The following is a 15,411-nucleotide window of genomic DNA, read 5'->3' on the forward strand; positions in this document are numbered from 1 at the left end:
ATGTGTAACCCCCTCTAAAAAACTCATGACGTACATACTCTTTCTCAACAGAACGTTCGAACACTCCACATCTGGCAGAGTTCAGTATGGTACACTTTAGTTCAGTTCGCTTTTGTTTGCTCTAGAGTGCTCAAACGCACCCAATAATGCAACCATCATTCAATGTGTACACAAACTTGGCTTAAATCAAAAACCTGTCTCTCAAGGTGTTTTCCTACCACATACTGACTTAAGGAGATGTAGAGGGTTTCATGTCAATGTGAAAATCCCCAAGTTTTCCAGCGATGATGCAGTTAGACCCAACACTAAGGTACGGTACTGATTAAAATGGAAACAAATTTCTTCTAAAACCCGCATTCAATTCATCACAAGTAACTTGCACAAGATATACCACAGTCAACTATCTTTGTTATAAATCTCATTTTTACAATATACTCCATGTTAATATAAGGAATTGTAATGAAAAATTGACACCACATCATGGAAAGGAATAAAAGGATTACATGTGAAACAGACTGTATTATGGCACACAAAATGAGAAATATAAATCTAGTATATTACCTCATGACAAATATGATGTCAATGTGCAATTATGTAATTATTTCAGAACTTCCAATGAAAATAAACATTTGTATGAAAATAAATATTTGGTATATTTTCATTGTACTGAACATTTGTATTTCATAATACTGAGCAATGTGCACAAGGATCCAGCATATATATATATATATATATATATATATATATATGTATTAGTGTGTGTGTGTGTGTGTGTACATGTATATAAAGTAACTGTAAGGCAAGAAATGTTTGCAGCATTAGATTATCGTGAATTGCCACAGGCATCCAATGCATTGTACATGTAGTACCATACATGTTTAGACTAGAACTTAAATGATTCATGAGGAAAAAGATTGTGAAAGCTATCAAAATTAGCAGAAGGGCTACTCTTGTGGCAGAATGCCATGATCTAGTCATCACATGAGAAAGCAGTCATTGCAGCCCATTGTGCTCTGCATACAGGTAAATTCAACAGAAAGTAGAGTTGAAGAACTTGGATGTTTTTGCTACTTTTCATTGACCAAATGTCCTGCTCTAAGTCAATATCCACATGCCTACTACTGTACACTCTGGTTATGACGAACACTGTTATATCAAAATTTTAATTACAGTGAAGTAAAGGTTTAGCTCTCAAAATTAGTGTTACATATTTATTGACTTTACTGTTCGATCATATAGGAATTTTCACATAATGAAGGAAGCACCGGGCAGTCATGATGATTTTGTTATACTGTAAAGGTGGAAATTTTCGCGGTGTGGAAATTTTCGAGCGTTTCGCGCAACCAGAAGCTAGCGCAAAAATAAAAGCACACAAATATTTTTGTATACCACATGTTCCAGTAGTATATTGTCCCGATTCCATGGAATAAAAAAACTCGAAACTCATCTTACCCGTCCGAGCACGAAAAATTACTCATGCGAAAATATCCACTTTTACAGTGCTTGAAACAGGAGTCACCCGAACAGTGGGATTCTGAGATAAAATGTATCTATGACAAGTATCCAGAAGGAGAACTGCAAATTCAAAATGAAAAAAAAAAAAAAATGCTGCACTGTGTATAGCAAATCACCAAACTCAAATACAAATTCACACATGTACACACAAACACACACACACACACACACACACATACACACACACACACACACCAGGGGCGGATCCAGGAATTCTGTAAAGGGGAGGCGCCTTTACAAAATTAAAGGGCAGCACGTGCCCCCCCCCCCCAATTTTTTTTCCTTTTTATTTCTTTGGATAAAAAAAAAAATAAAGAGGGGACATACGCCCAGTGCGCCCCCTCTGGATCCGCCACTGCACACACACACACAATTTTTCCTATCTTTTGACGAAAAATAGTAAAAACACAAAGAGGAAGCTACAGAAGTGGATACGATGTACATTGTATATATTTTCGAACCAATCACACAAAAGTCTTATCTCCTGATTGTTGAATACAGACTCGTACAGTGATGACATATACATGTATGCACATTCACTAGGCCTAATAAAAAAAGCATTAAAATTCATTGACACCAAGGAAATTACTGTTAAATTCAATCAAGCAAGATATGACCTTTTTTTCTTTAAGTTTTCTATGAAAGACTGGAGATTATTAGGAGCTTGGTACTTTCAAGTTTATTCAACTTGTACAAAGTACATTCAAAGAGGTACACACAGGCCTCACAATTTCCACTGAATTTCAACTTGAGATGGTGTTAAACAATGCTATACGATGTTTCAAATTTCAGTACAAGTGACATAGAGCTGTTGTAACTCCATGGACAAGACCACAAACCGTCGATTATGAGATCCCTGATTTGAGTCCCTCTGGCTGCAGTGGCTGTACCCCTACACATGGCACTCTATCCTCGCTGCCTATAGTTCTTTGGACGGGACTTTAATCTGTTGGTCCTGCAGTTGCTCTGCTTACCATACAAACATTCAATGCAACCATAACTGTTACGTTTGATAAATCTTCATGCAGATAAATCAATTCCACTCACATGAAATCAAATCAATTCGGCAGTGAAGGAGGAGAGAATTCCTTGAGATTCCTCAATCTTCCAAATGATAACATAGTTACAATGTTATATCCCATGGCTTAACAGAAAAACACATTCTTTATCAGTTGTTTGTTGTACATTGACCCAGGACTGAATATTTCACCCTGCATTATTAACCACATAAACCGTCTCGTTTTAAAGACAAAGTCACCCCGATTCTCTCAATAACCCATCCTCTACACTATTTGGCAGATGAGAGCTCTTCATCGCAAGGATGATTGCAGAATAAATCTTCAGATGAGATAATGACAAGTACCAAGAGAAATACACCATGAAATCTGTAATAACTAATGGTACACCTTGCATGATTCTATACAAGTACCTCCTATCAAGCACCATATAATGTATGCATTATCTACTGGGTATTAGTGTCAAATGGCATATGGCAAGTGTAGGCAGACAAGTGCATAATGTAATCCCTGTAGTTTCCGTGGTGAAATTTGCCCATTAAATAACTATCCAAAGAAGGGTATCCTTTTGAATACATACCTGTCATGACAGGTGAACTCCTCATGACTGGAGTGAGAGAAAAAAAAAAAAAGATTGTCTTCATGCAGATCTATGTACTGTAAAAGTTGATATTTTCGTGCGACTAATTTTTCGCGCTTGGCTGGGTGAAAAGTGTTTTGCATGTTTTTAATTCCATGGAATCAGGCTGGCACTGGAGTGAAATCATTTTTCACTGTTATCTTACAGTACATGTGCTTATCGTCTTGGAATTTATACCTCTTTTGAAGAATCAATCTTCAACTTTTCATTACAGACAAAATGTGCCAGCTTGGCTCTGCTGTTTGGTCATCACTAATTCACATACACAATGAAAAAATAGCATCATCATGATGGATCTAATCATATTTACCTTTAACTAAATTTACGTACACATTTTCTGACATTCTCTTCCTTTTAACTATAGAGCAACTTTTAGATTTGAAATTCTCATATCATGCAACTGTGGCGAGAAATATGATATGATTGATACAGTTTTTTTTTTCACCATTTTACAAAATAATTCAAGGCAAGATGGAAATATTTGGATTATGTTGCAAAATGAATATCTATTTCCATGGTCAAATAATATAAGCAAGTTGAGGTGAAATAAACCTTTTAAGTCCCCTGCTGTTCATAAAGCATATTAGTCTCACTTCCATGTCATCAAGGCAAAAAATTAACATGGCAATGAACACTTGAAATGGCCATTAAAAATCAGCTAAGTGCATATGGCACTAGCAGCCACTCCAGTGACAGGCAGTGAAACTGTTCCAGCTCACAAATTTGTGTTCATGAATAATTTATTGCTCCTTGATAGTTTCCATTAAAGCCATAAAACCTTCAACCCACAAAAGATCATAAAAATCCTATGTTTACCAAAACAGTAAGGAAGAATCAGCATGAGCATGGCACATGGTATGATCTATCAACAAAGTTGACTTTACATGACCTGTTGTTGACATTAATATCTGATACATTGACATAACACAAGATAATAAACTTGTGTTTCTGCGATAGAAAAAGTCAAGGCTATTATCATTTTTTCCAGGTAAATAAAGAGGGAGACAAAAATATGATCATGTATTCATGTACACTTTAAAAACCACACATTTACTATGAGTGTGACAGAGTTTAAAACATTAAAGTTTACATAAATTTAACAAAAAAAAAAAAAAAATCAGACCCGCTGAGAGTCTGTTTAGACTAAATCTGTACAAACAAACAAAGTTATGACAGGTGATGTTTAGAAGAAATGAAATGCAAGACATCTGTAAATCACCATTTCTTTCATCTGTATCTAAGTGATACTCGTAGAATATACCTGTAAAATTAAACTCTTGAAAAGCTTCCAATGAATTACATCAAAGGGTGCATGCGAAGTGAATACAAAAATGCATATTACAGTATTAAAAAAAACCCCATATATTGGTACGATTCCAAAATCCCCTACACAAACAAGAAGCTATGAAAGACCAGTATACTTTGGTCAGCACTGTATCTATATCTTCAAGTAGATCACTACAGACATTCCACTTTTCATCAGCAGTATTTAGTATGTGAACACGCCAGAGGAGGTTCACTCAGTAATCATCCTGGGGCGTCTTAGCCATCAGTTTCCGGAAGTGGTCCCGGTAGATCTCATCGGGCGTGGCCGCTTCCTGGACAGCTGGGTCCTCACGCATCCTCCCTTGCCAGGCCAGGAGCTACCAAGACAAGACACGAGGGAGAATTTCACAGTTGCATGACATATAGGCCTATTATTCTATTGAAAAAAAAAAAATCAGTTTTCAAAATCCCCCGTATAGACTTGCCATGTTAAACTAGCTTGGAGCTACAGAAACTAGAGAGATAGAATTTTGTAAACAAATGATTAACCTATTCATTTTAACCCTATTCTCAATGGAGGGAGGGGCCACTTTGCCCCCCCCCCCCAACGATTCACATGATTATTCCGCAACGTATGATGCTCTCGCCACGACATTTTATGACTTTTTTCTTTCAAATATCGCGCAACTTTTGAGACCAAATTTGTCGCTCCTGGGCATACCGTTTTGAAGCCACGCCCCTTTAAACAAAATTTGTTGACCCAAAAATTGCTCAAAAATATGATTTTGTGTACAAATCCAATGTAAATTGTGTTTTTGCAAGTAATTCATATAAAAATAACCATTTTTACTTTCAATGGCTGATAATGATTTATTTTAGCCTGATTATACTTTAAAAAGTTTCTGCATATTTTGACAAAAAAAACCAACAAAAACAAAAAGTAAAAAAAATAGAGATATACATAAGAAATTCAGTAAACAATAAAATACATCAGAAATAATTATGAAGCCGAATTTTTGCTTCAATATCATTGTTGAGGATATTGAAAAGAAAATTAGAAGTCTTGGAGCTTTTATTTTTTTTATTTATAGGCAAAAAAAAAATATTTTTGCATAAATTAACATAAATTAATATAAAATACATGAATTAACATTTGAAAAATCTAACTATACAGTCTTGTAGATTACATTGGCCTCTAGGGTTAAAGCAAACTGCGCAAAGACATCCAAGTCAATCTGTTCTCTGCCAGCTGCAAGAGAAAAGACCTACGAACATTCTGCCTTACGAAAAATTTAAAGGGAAGGTAAACCCAAAGAGCAATGTGGATTGAGTGAAAGCAGCAACATTAGTAGAACACATCAGTGAAAGTTTGAGAAAAATCGGACAATCGATGCAAAAGTTATGAATTTTTAAAGTTTTGGTGTTGGAACCGCTGGATGAGGAGACTACTAGAGGATATGACGTATGAGTGGACAACAATACAAAGAAAATATAAAGGATATTCAACAAAAATTCACTTTTCTAGAATTATGAAAGAGCAGTGGACCAACCGCTTTCAGAAAGCAGGGGGAATAATTGCTACCCTTAACATATGTCAATATGAAGTTGATGGAATTTGTAATTTTCATGAAAAATGGATTTTTGTAGTATTTTCTTTATATTTTCTTGATATTGTAGTCCACTCATACGTCATAACCTCTAGTAGTCTCCTCATCCAGCGGTTCCAACACCAAAACTTTAAAAATTCATAACTTTTGCATCAATTGTCCGATTTTCTTCAAACTTTCACTGATGTGTTCTAATAATGTTGCTGCTTTCACTCAATCCACATTGTTCTTGGGGTTTATCTTCCCTTTAATGTTAGCAAGATTCTTCTTCTTCTGGGGGAAATTTGCCTCCCTGAATCCTGAAGACTCTTGCAGGTATCAGCCTTATTATTATTCATTATCATTACCTAAGCCAAGGGAGGAGGTTATGTTTTCATTGCCGTTGGTTGTTTGTCTGTGTTCAGAATAACTCAAAAAGTTGTGAACGGATTTGGATGAAACTTGCAGGAAAGTTTGAGAATGACACAAGGAACAGATGATAAAATTTTGGTAGTGATCAGGGAATTTTTATGGATTTTATGAAAGATTTTCGATATCTTGGCAGGCAGGGTCAACAAACTCGCGTTCAAGCTGCATATTTTTTAGGTTTTCATATGGGCACTAAAGTGAATGCTCTAGTTTCTGCTAGGGTGAGGCGCGCCTTGCAGCTGGAAGTTGATCAGTATTGATAGCGTAACAAGTCTTCTACATTGGGAAATCGGGCGATTTTCGGCATGCATACATAGGGATGGAAATCATTTATCTCTATGGAAGAACAAGATCAGTGGTGGAAATGAGCTGCTTGGGGGAGGTCTACGCTCTCAGAGTGCTTCTCTAGTTTATTTATTTTTTTTTACCATGGTGTGAAAACAAAACTCAACAAATTTCAACACAATTATTTATGTCCACTTGGTGACTTACCACTGGATAGTCCTCTCTCTTGAAGTCATCCCCAAGGATGGCCCATCTCTCAAACCATGGCCACATGATGAAGTCTACCATTCCTGGTCTTTCACCTGCAGAAAAAAAAAGATAAAACAGGAACCAAGCTTTTATCTACCAATGACTACTGAATCTGGATTTCTTTGGGCCAACATGTGACTGTGGATCAAAATCCAACAAAAAGTCACATGCCCTGATTTTGCACGAGGACTCAAAATAGGTGAAATTGGTGAACCTACAACATAGTCAATCTTCAGCTTTTTTTATGTGACCCTGCACCACAAAACCAACAAAATGTCGCCAGACATGGATCTTTAGTTAAGGTCAGATTCTGAAAGAGCAGACTCTAAGCTTTAAAATGATATATAGCTCAATCCAAATGGACTCTCCTAACCTATCTAAATATTGAAAAGAAAGTACACACTCTGGATAAGTGTGAACTGAGAAAAGAGGCTCTGAAGAACCGGGTCTATTCAAGCGCTTAATCTTTACCAAGCCGAGCTAGCAGTGCGATGAATGGAACAAATAACAGGATGATAACCACCAGAGCAACAACAATGAAGGGATTATCCGATTAAGCTGAATTTGTACATGCTTTATTAGCACATTCTGTTGATGATCAATGCCAACTTTCAAATCAGTAGCGTCATGCCTTCTAAGGTTATTGGAGTTGAAAGTGATGAGCATGGACAGGGTTTTTAAGAAATGAAAAGAGGACTCTTTGAGAAACATGTAATCACACTATTCTCCCCAAAAATGTTCAAAAAAAAAAAAAAAAAAAAAACTGCTAAAAAAACCCTGCTAAAAACCCAATTACCTTGTCTTTTTATGATCCCAGACATTGGTATAATGTAGAAGAAGACTTGCTTTTTCAGAAAATATGAAAATGTCAAGATTGGCTAGGTTGACCTATTTCACCTATTTTCAGCTCTCACACAAAATCAGTGCGTGCGACTTTTCGTTCGTTTTGTGATGCACAGTCACATATTTTCTAAAAGAGCAATTCTTCTTCTCTACTCTGCAATTATAAAGTTCTGGTTTATAAAACAAATGGGAAGTTGTATTAAGCAGATTTTACAGAACACTATTTTTTAGAATAGTGTGATAAAGGCATGTCTCAGAGGCCCCTTTTCATTTCTCAAAAACCCTTTACACACTGTTCACTCTCAACTTTGAAATGATAGTGCTACTGGTATCAGTCATGAACAGAATGAGATTAATGAGAGTGGAAATTCAATGTGGTTGCTACAGAGTTCAACATTGTTGTTGTTGTTTTGTCCCATTCATTGCAAAGATACAGTTTGGTGAGATTAAGCACCTCAAAAGACCCTAAACTCAAAGCCGCTTTACTCAGTAAACACTTTTCCAGAGTGGGTACTTTCTTTCCATCATTTGGACAGGTTAGGAAGAGCCTGTTGTATTTTTAAGCTATGCATCATTTTAAAGCTTAGAGTCCACTCTTTCAGAATCTGCCCTAAACATGAAATTGTTAGCTTTGTGATACAGGCCAGAGTCACATCTTCCTTTGATTTCTGATCACAACAAAATTCAAGACCCAGCAATAATTTAGGGTATCCTATTCACTAATCTTTTAAACAACTCTTAAAATATCACTTGACAATCCCTCAATAACCAAAGATTAAAGTTCTTGACAGCCTGACCAAGTGTTTGATAGTCATATTTGCTCATGCTAATTAAAGTTTGTGTGTCCCTTTTGCAACCCTGAAAACCAGACTCCTTAAATAAGCTGGTACAGTATTGCAGAGGTAGGTAATTCAGATAACCCTCAGAATAATAGAACTGCAATTTTTTATAATAATGGGGGGAAAATACTATAGATTTCCAGTAACTTTATTTGGAACCCTGATAAAAATACAAATCGAACCTTTATTCTCAGTACAAACTAAGAGCATATTCTGGGGGTTAATTATTCACTTCTTAACCCCCCCCCCCCCCAAAAAAAAAAAAAAAAAAAAAAAAAAATCCCCCAAAACCATAAAACTCTGAGGAGTATTAGCATAAGATTTCAAACACAATTTTGGGAGATATCATTCTTAAGCCATGCAAAAATGTCCCTTGCATTTTTTTTTTCTCGACAGCAGAATGTATACACTATATGTGTATCTCAAAGACCTACAGTGATGATGATAATGATCCAGATAGCACTGTCGATTACAGGAATTATAGAATAGTAAACACCACAGCACTGATGATAATTGTAAAAATAGCTATGAAATAGCAACACTGATCAGAATAATACTGATATCAAAGCACATGTGATGTCAATAACACATTGAGGTTTTCACCAGTTACATTCCATATCAAAGTTTCTGGAACTCTGTCAAGACATATGGATTATTGCACCGATCTGAAATATGACCATGAAAAGGCCACATTCATATTTTGTCAAATGAAAGTGAAATGTGGTAGTTTAGGTATTTTTGAGCTAACTTGTAAAGTAGCAACAACCTACATAATTGTCTCATTGTTTGTTTGTTGTTTGTTTGTTTGTTGTTGTTGTTGGGTTTTTGTGGGTTTTTTTTTCTTTTGGGAGGGGGGCACTGCCAATTTGATCCCCATGCCTCATTGACCCAGTTCTAGTCCTACCATTTATATTCCATGTGGACATTTGATGAAATATGAGTTGTAAAACACTACTCCTTCTTGTGTGTCTTTTCTTTCTCCGAGGTTACTGACAAGCAAAGGCAATCAAGCCTAGGAGACCTCCATCTGATCTGTGTATCATCTCCCTGATCAGACCTTCAGACAACTGGCAATTTTTTCCTCCAGCTAGGAAACAACATTGTTGCCAGTATAAATGGACACCATATGTTGTAAAGCAAGAAGATTTCATGGCTTGAAGTTTTTGTGAATTGGAGCCAACAGTCTTTTTTATGGCATGACATTTTTGCGCACTGCCACTGGCATTCAATGCATACACAAACTTTTGCATGCATTTTAACTCTTAATGTGCCAGACCCCAAACCCCTAACGTGCCAGACGTTTTTGCCCAACACCAGAAAGTTTGCGAACTGGATAGACAATGTACTTTAAAACTGCCATATCTTTGAAACTATTGACTGTTTTGAACTTAGTTCTACACAACAAATATCAAAAAAATGATTGTCCAGTTTGCTTTGATATCTATCTGAACCTGAAATTTTGCAGAAATAATCGATATCATTAAAAAAATATTATAAATTTTTGTGTAGTATGGAAAGAAAGAGTCAGTCGTGATTTTTCTTCAATAGAACGCTCCCTTGACTCTGTGACAAAGTTTTTGAGCTACATTTCCTCTTTCAAATGATAACAAATTTGTCTTCTAGAGTTGTATAATTCCAAAGATATTGGCAATTCAATTTGTCTTTTTAATTTCTTTTTCTGCCTCGGTAATTCATTCCCAAATGTGAGTCCTTTAGTCCCAGATCCTGCATTTGAGACTAAAGTAAATCCGGGGTCCTGGAAGAGTGTCTTTTGTCCACTTAGAAGCAAGCACCTACTAATCCTTCTTTTGTCTCTAGCTACATACTATGGGCAGGTGTACTCTATTGAAATCGGCAGGCCTTTGTCCACGAGGGGTTTGTGCTCGCACAATTCCTTGGTTTACATGTCTACTGTAAACTACTTCCGTCCACTGTACATGTGCATAGACAAGAACAAAAGCGTGTTCTTCTTTTGTATATATGCTAGTGTGGGGATGATTAGTGAAGTTCACCAAGACAAAAGGATGAAAGACTTGACCGACGAACGAAAGCTTGACCCTCTTTGAGGGACAAAATGAAAGCCGCTCCCGCAGGAGAGCACCCAAGCAGAACAATGCGAGTAGATTCAGTAGCATACACATGCGTGGTTTATCAATGAGAATTTTCATCTATACACAGCTCGCAGAGGGTGCGCTCTATGCGGATTTTCCTGATGCGAAAAAAATACATCTAGCTGAAAAATCACATACATTTACTCAAAATTTTCCTATGTAAGTATACTCATACAGACTGTATTTTTAGTGGAAACGATGGCTATGCTAATCACTGGACGTTCTCCTCTCCCCTGCGTCGTGTAGAAAAGTAGCTTTAGATTACACTGGGACGCACGGTATAAAAAATAAAATCGCGCCCCCATATGATCGGTACATGAAGTAGTTCTCTACGTTGCAAACTGTGCGGACGTAAAAAATAGCCCAGTACACGTAGTGAAAAATTCAGGCGACGCAAGCTAAAAATAGATCGACTTGACGCGTGCTTCTGCGCACGCTCAGAACATGTTTTTTCCTTCTGAACGTCCGCGCCTCTAAAATCTAAAGCTCCCTAGTGATGGGTGGATAATTGAGGTGGAACTGTATATGACATGTATATCAATGAAATGATATTGCCTCTTCAATTTACCAAAGAAGAAAGGAGAATCTCTCTTCTGAAGTTCCTCCTCAAGGACCATGAGTTCCTTCTTGAACGTGGCCAGGAAATCCTCATCTGAAGATGGCGGTGGATGGTATGTAGCCTTGATGAAAGGAGGGCTGATCTGAAGGTACCGGTATTGGAATCAAACTCTCAGTGCATAAAAATCTACCTCAACGTGGAAAGTGATGTGTGGTGAATCATATACTGTAAAAGTGAATATTTTCGTGCGACTAGTATTTCGCGCTTGGCCGGGTAAGAAGAGTTGAAATCGCGTGTCTTTAATTCCGCAGAATCAGGACATCAACAACTGAAACATATGGCATGCAAAAATATTAGCGTGCCTTTATTTTCGCGCTAGTTTCTGGTTACGCAAAATGCACGAAAATTTCAACACCACGGAAATTTCCACTTTTACAGTAAATGACTTCTCAAGTGTTCTCTTTATACTGTTTGTCACAAAAAGCCAGTGTTGGTAAATTCACATGAAATCACAGGTGAATTATAATTTCATGTATACATGTACTGTATATTTTTAATCAAATGAGTTGTAACAAGTAGAGAGAATTGTAAGCCTTAAAACTTGAAATCAGAAAGAAAGATCATACATTACAACAACAAAAAAGTATGAAACAAAAGTTAGGTCATGTGTGTACTTTCCCCTTCTGCAAGATTAAAAAAAGTATTAAAAAAAATGAAAAAAAAAGCAGCAAAATTTGCCCTGAGCATAGTAAAGCCTAGCTGTTTGAACAATGATAGCTTCCAATTCATGTCATATGATGTGCAACAAATTATGTTATTAACTTTCACCGACCTTACTGCCAAAGTAGTCGAGCAGGACACGGTCCAAAGCCTTCTTGTAAGGATCATCGGGCCACAGGTTGTTGCCTGGATACGCATCATTCAGGTATTCGCATACAATGACTGAATCCCTCACCAGTTTTTCATCATGCTCCAAGCACGGAGTCGCGCCCATTGGGTTTTTAGTCTTGTACCATTCCGGCTTCTTGGAAAGGCTAATGTTGACCAATTCATAGCTAGTGGGATTGGAAAATAATCAATAAGGCATGTCAACTGGCTGCAGCTTTTCTTGGGTGGTTGATTGGGCACTGCAGATTAATTGAGCAACAAATCATGGCATCTGCATATGCCCACTTGTTAAAAGTCGCACATGAAACATACCAACTATTAAAAACAGATTATATTCTTTGATTATACACTTCATGGGACAAGTACCTATAAGGTCTGTTGGCACTGTAATCAGGCTTGAAAATGTAATAACTTGTAAGGTCAAAATCTCCTTTGTAACTAACTAGTTTACATTACTCTGTCAAAACACATATGCTTTCAATAGTCCAAAAGTTTTATGATGAATGCTAAATGCAGAAAACATAGCTGTTGTCAATTAAGTTCGACTTTACTTCTGACATCCAATGATGGGAAGTTTATATTATAGCATATTTTCTTGTCAAGATTGCAAACTATTACATGGACACTGTATCACATTTTTCACATATTACCAGAACATCAAACCTCATTGCCTGATCTAAAAAGACAACAAATTTTCCCAATTTATAAACATTTACTACAAGTAGGAATCCTCTATTGCCTATAAGGCGGGCCCTTCCTGACTGAAATCATTTGCGAATTAAATAGAGCAACTCTTTTTCAACATGTTGCACAATGTATCAGTTTCTGCTTGGGCTCACATATCAATGGTCAGATGTAACTCATAACATTAACAGCATACCGGTACATATAACATGAATGTCACTTCATTCTAGTCTAACAACCAGTAATAGCAGATTAAAAGTAGTCACTGAGTTAGTCAACAAGAGGTTCCTTAGACATATGGAATAATCAATAAGTACAATGTCGAGACATCGATAACAATGCTTAAAGGACAAGTTCACCTTCATAGACATGTAGGTTTAGTTAGTGCAGCAATATTAGAAGAACACATCAGTGAGAGTTTGAGGAAAATCTGACAATCCATTCAAAAGTTGTGAATTTTTGAAGTTTCTGCTCAGTCGTGGCTGGATTAGAAGACTACTATAGCTTGTGATGTCACATGTGTACAACGATATAATGAAAGAATAAAGAAAATTCAACATATTTTCACTTTTCTTGCATAACAAAAGAACACCCGACTTCTCTCTTTCAGAAGGTAGGGTGAATAATATTACACTTAGCATACATAATTGTAACAAGTCGAAGAAATGTGCACTTTACTCAAAAAGTGAAGTTTTGTATAATCCTCTTTTGATTTTCCTTATATCGTTGTATGCATGTGACATCATACACTGTAGTAGTCTTCTTCGACATCCAGCAGCGACTTCGCAGATGCTTTAAAAAAAAAAAACACACACTTTTGAACGGATTGTCCGATTTTCCCCAAACATTCACTGATGTGTTCTACTAATATTGTTACCTTCACTCAATCCAGTATGTATATGAAGGTGAACTTGTCCTTTAAACAGACTATAAGGACAGACATGATCCGAGGATACAAGTTCATCTTTCTCATCCTAGTAACTACAACCAGTACATAAAATAATCTTGCCAGGTTAATTTAAGTACACTGTGAGCACAAAGGCATAAGCAAACATTTACATACTCGATATTCTTTGCTGCGAGGACGAGACGAGCCCGATGTGCAAAGGGGCAAAAGCGGTAGCTGTAGAGCCGAAGAATACCAGACTTGAGTGGGGGCAGGGGTTCCCCTGGTGGAAAACAGGCATTCATGGGAGCTGATACATACTATGGAGTCACTTTTAAAAGATATGTTCTTGAAGAACATAATGTATATTAAGATGCAGGTCACAATTCATATGTGCACAGACCTATATATTGGTGCTATATAATGAATTGATAGGATTCAAATTTCATATGCACATGAATATTTTGGGAAAAATGTTTATAAATAGAGATACTTATTTGAATATGTGACATCTTTTTCAAAACCTTATCTACTTATATGTGGCCAAAAAATGTACAAGTACAACTTTAAATGTTGAATAGGGAAAACAGAATGGTTTCTAAGGCCTATTAAATGCACTTGTGGCAAATCAAATCAAAATATGGTAGATCTACATTGCCATTGGACTATTTTGTAGTGCTTGTACCCGATATGCAGCGTCTACAGGGATGGAAGACACAATAAATTGACAGAGAGAACGAATGTAAAATCAGTTAAACATGAACAATATAAAACTGCAATTTATGGTGTGTAGAATTACCGCCCAAGATGCAAAATATATAGATCTACAATGCCATGGTCAATGTCTAAATCAATTTAAAACAGCGCAAGCCTTTCAAAATCTTTCCAAACCTGATTTTTTTTCCCCCTCCAAGTTCTTCAGCATTTCAATAACGTGAAACTGAAAGAGGTCGGTATGCCACAAACACCCACACTATTATTCTGTTTATGGTTGTGGGATCAGGGTTGTACTACTATTCCTACCTACATCTGAGCAGGCCTACTCGTAAAACTGTGAGTGGATATGAGTAGGTGGTCTATAACTAGTATCTGGCCGCCTGGTAAGGCCGGTAGCATGACTGGAAATAATGTAGTACCGTACTGACTACTGTACCTTGCACAAGATGCTTTGGATTTGCTTTGGCCGGCATACTTTAGCTAGCCTTCCTATAGACCTATAGACAGTTCTAGTAAGGTACTAGGTCAACCGGAGAAGATACTTGGCCTGATATTACTTTGAGGTCCGTTTTTTACAGCGATGATACAGGAGGCAGGAGTGGTTGCAAACGCGTATTGCTGATTGTATAAAGACTGCTACAATGTACACGAGAAAAACGAATGGGCATGCGTGTACAAAATCAGTCCTAAGCAGGAGAGCCGCGCCGCCAGCGCGGTGGCAGCTCCAGCCGAGCTAGGCCGAGGATGCCCTTTTCAGCCCATTATCTACACTCCCAAATCCGGCCCCGCCCACGCTCCACCCCTGCGCTCCACACTGCACTAAGTGGATGTCGAGGGGTCTGCTCATTGTGCTGATCGATAGATTATCACAGAAAAATCATTCATTCCTACGATGTGC

The 15,411-nt window shown here is 37.1% G+C and overlaps 1 protein-coding gene across 1 annotated transcript; it reads right to left on the reverse strand.

The window, feature by feature from the left end:
- Positions 1–1,947: 1,947 nt before the first annotated feature.
- On the reverse strand, positions 1,948–15,110 carry LOC140232550 (glutathione S-transferase omega-1-like). Its single transcript, XM_072312648.1, has 6 exons — positions 14,950–15,110; positions 13,974–14,079; positions 12,171–12,393; positions 11,348–11,480; positions 6,945–7,039; positions 1,948–4,814 (listed from the first exon to the last, which is right to left on the reverse strand). The coding sequence occupies exons 1-6, from the start codon at positions 14,984–14,986 to the stop codon at positions 4,692–4,694; spliced, it is 717 nt and encodes a 238-aa protein (XP_072168749.1). The 5' UTR covers positions 14,987–15,110; the 3' UTR covers positions 1,948–4,691.
- Between the last annotated feature and the right edge of the window lie 301 nt (positions 15,111–15,411).

This window comes from Diadema setosum, chromosome 9 (assembly GCF_964275005.1).
Source record: "Diadema setosum chromosome 9, eeDiaSeto1, whole genome shotgun sequence".
Classification (NCBI taxonomy): Eukaryota; Metazoa; Echinodermata; class Echinoidea; order Diadematoida; family Diadematidae; genus Diadema; species Diadema setosum.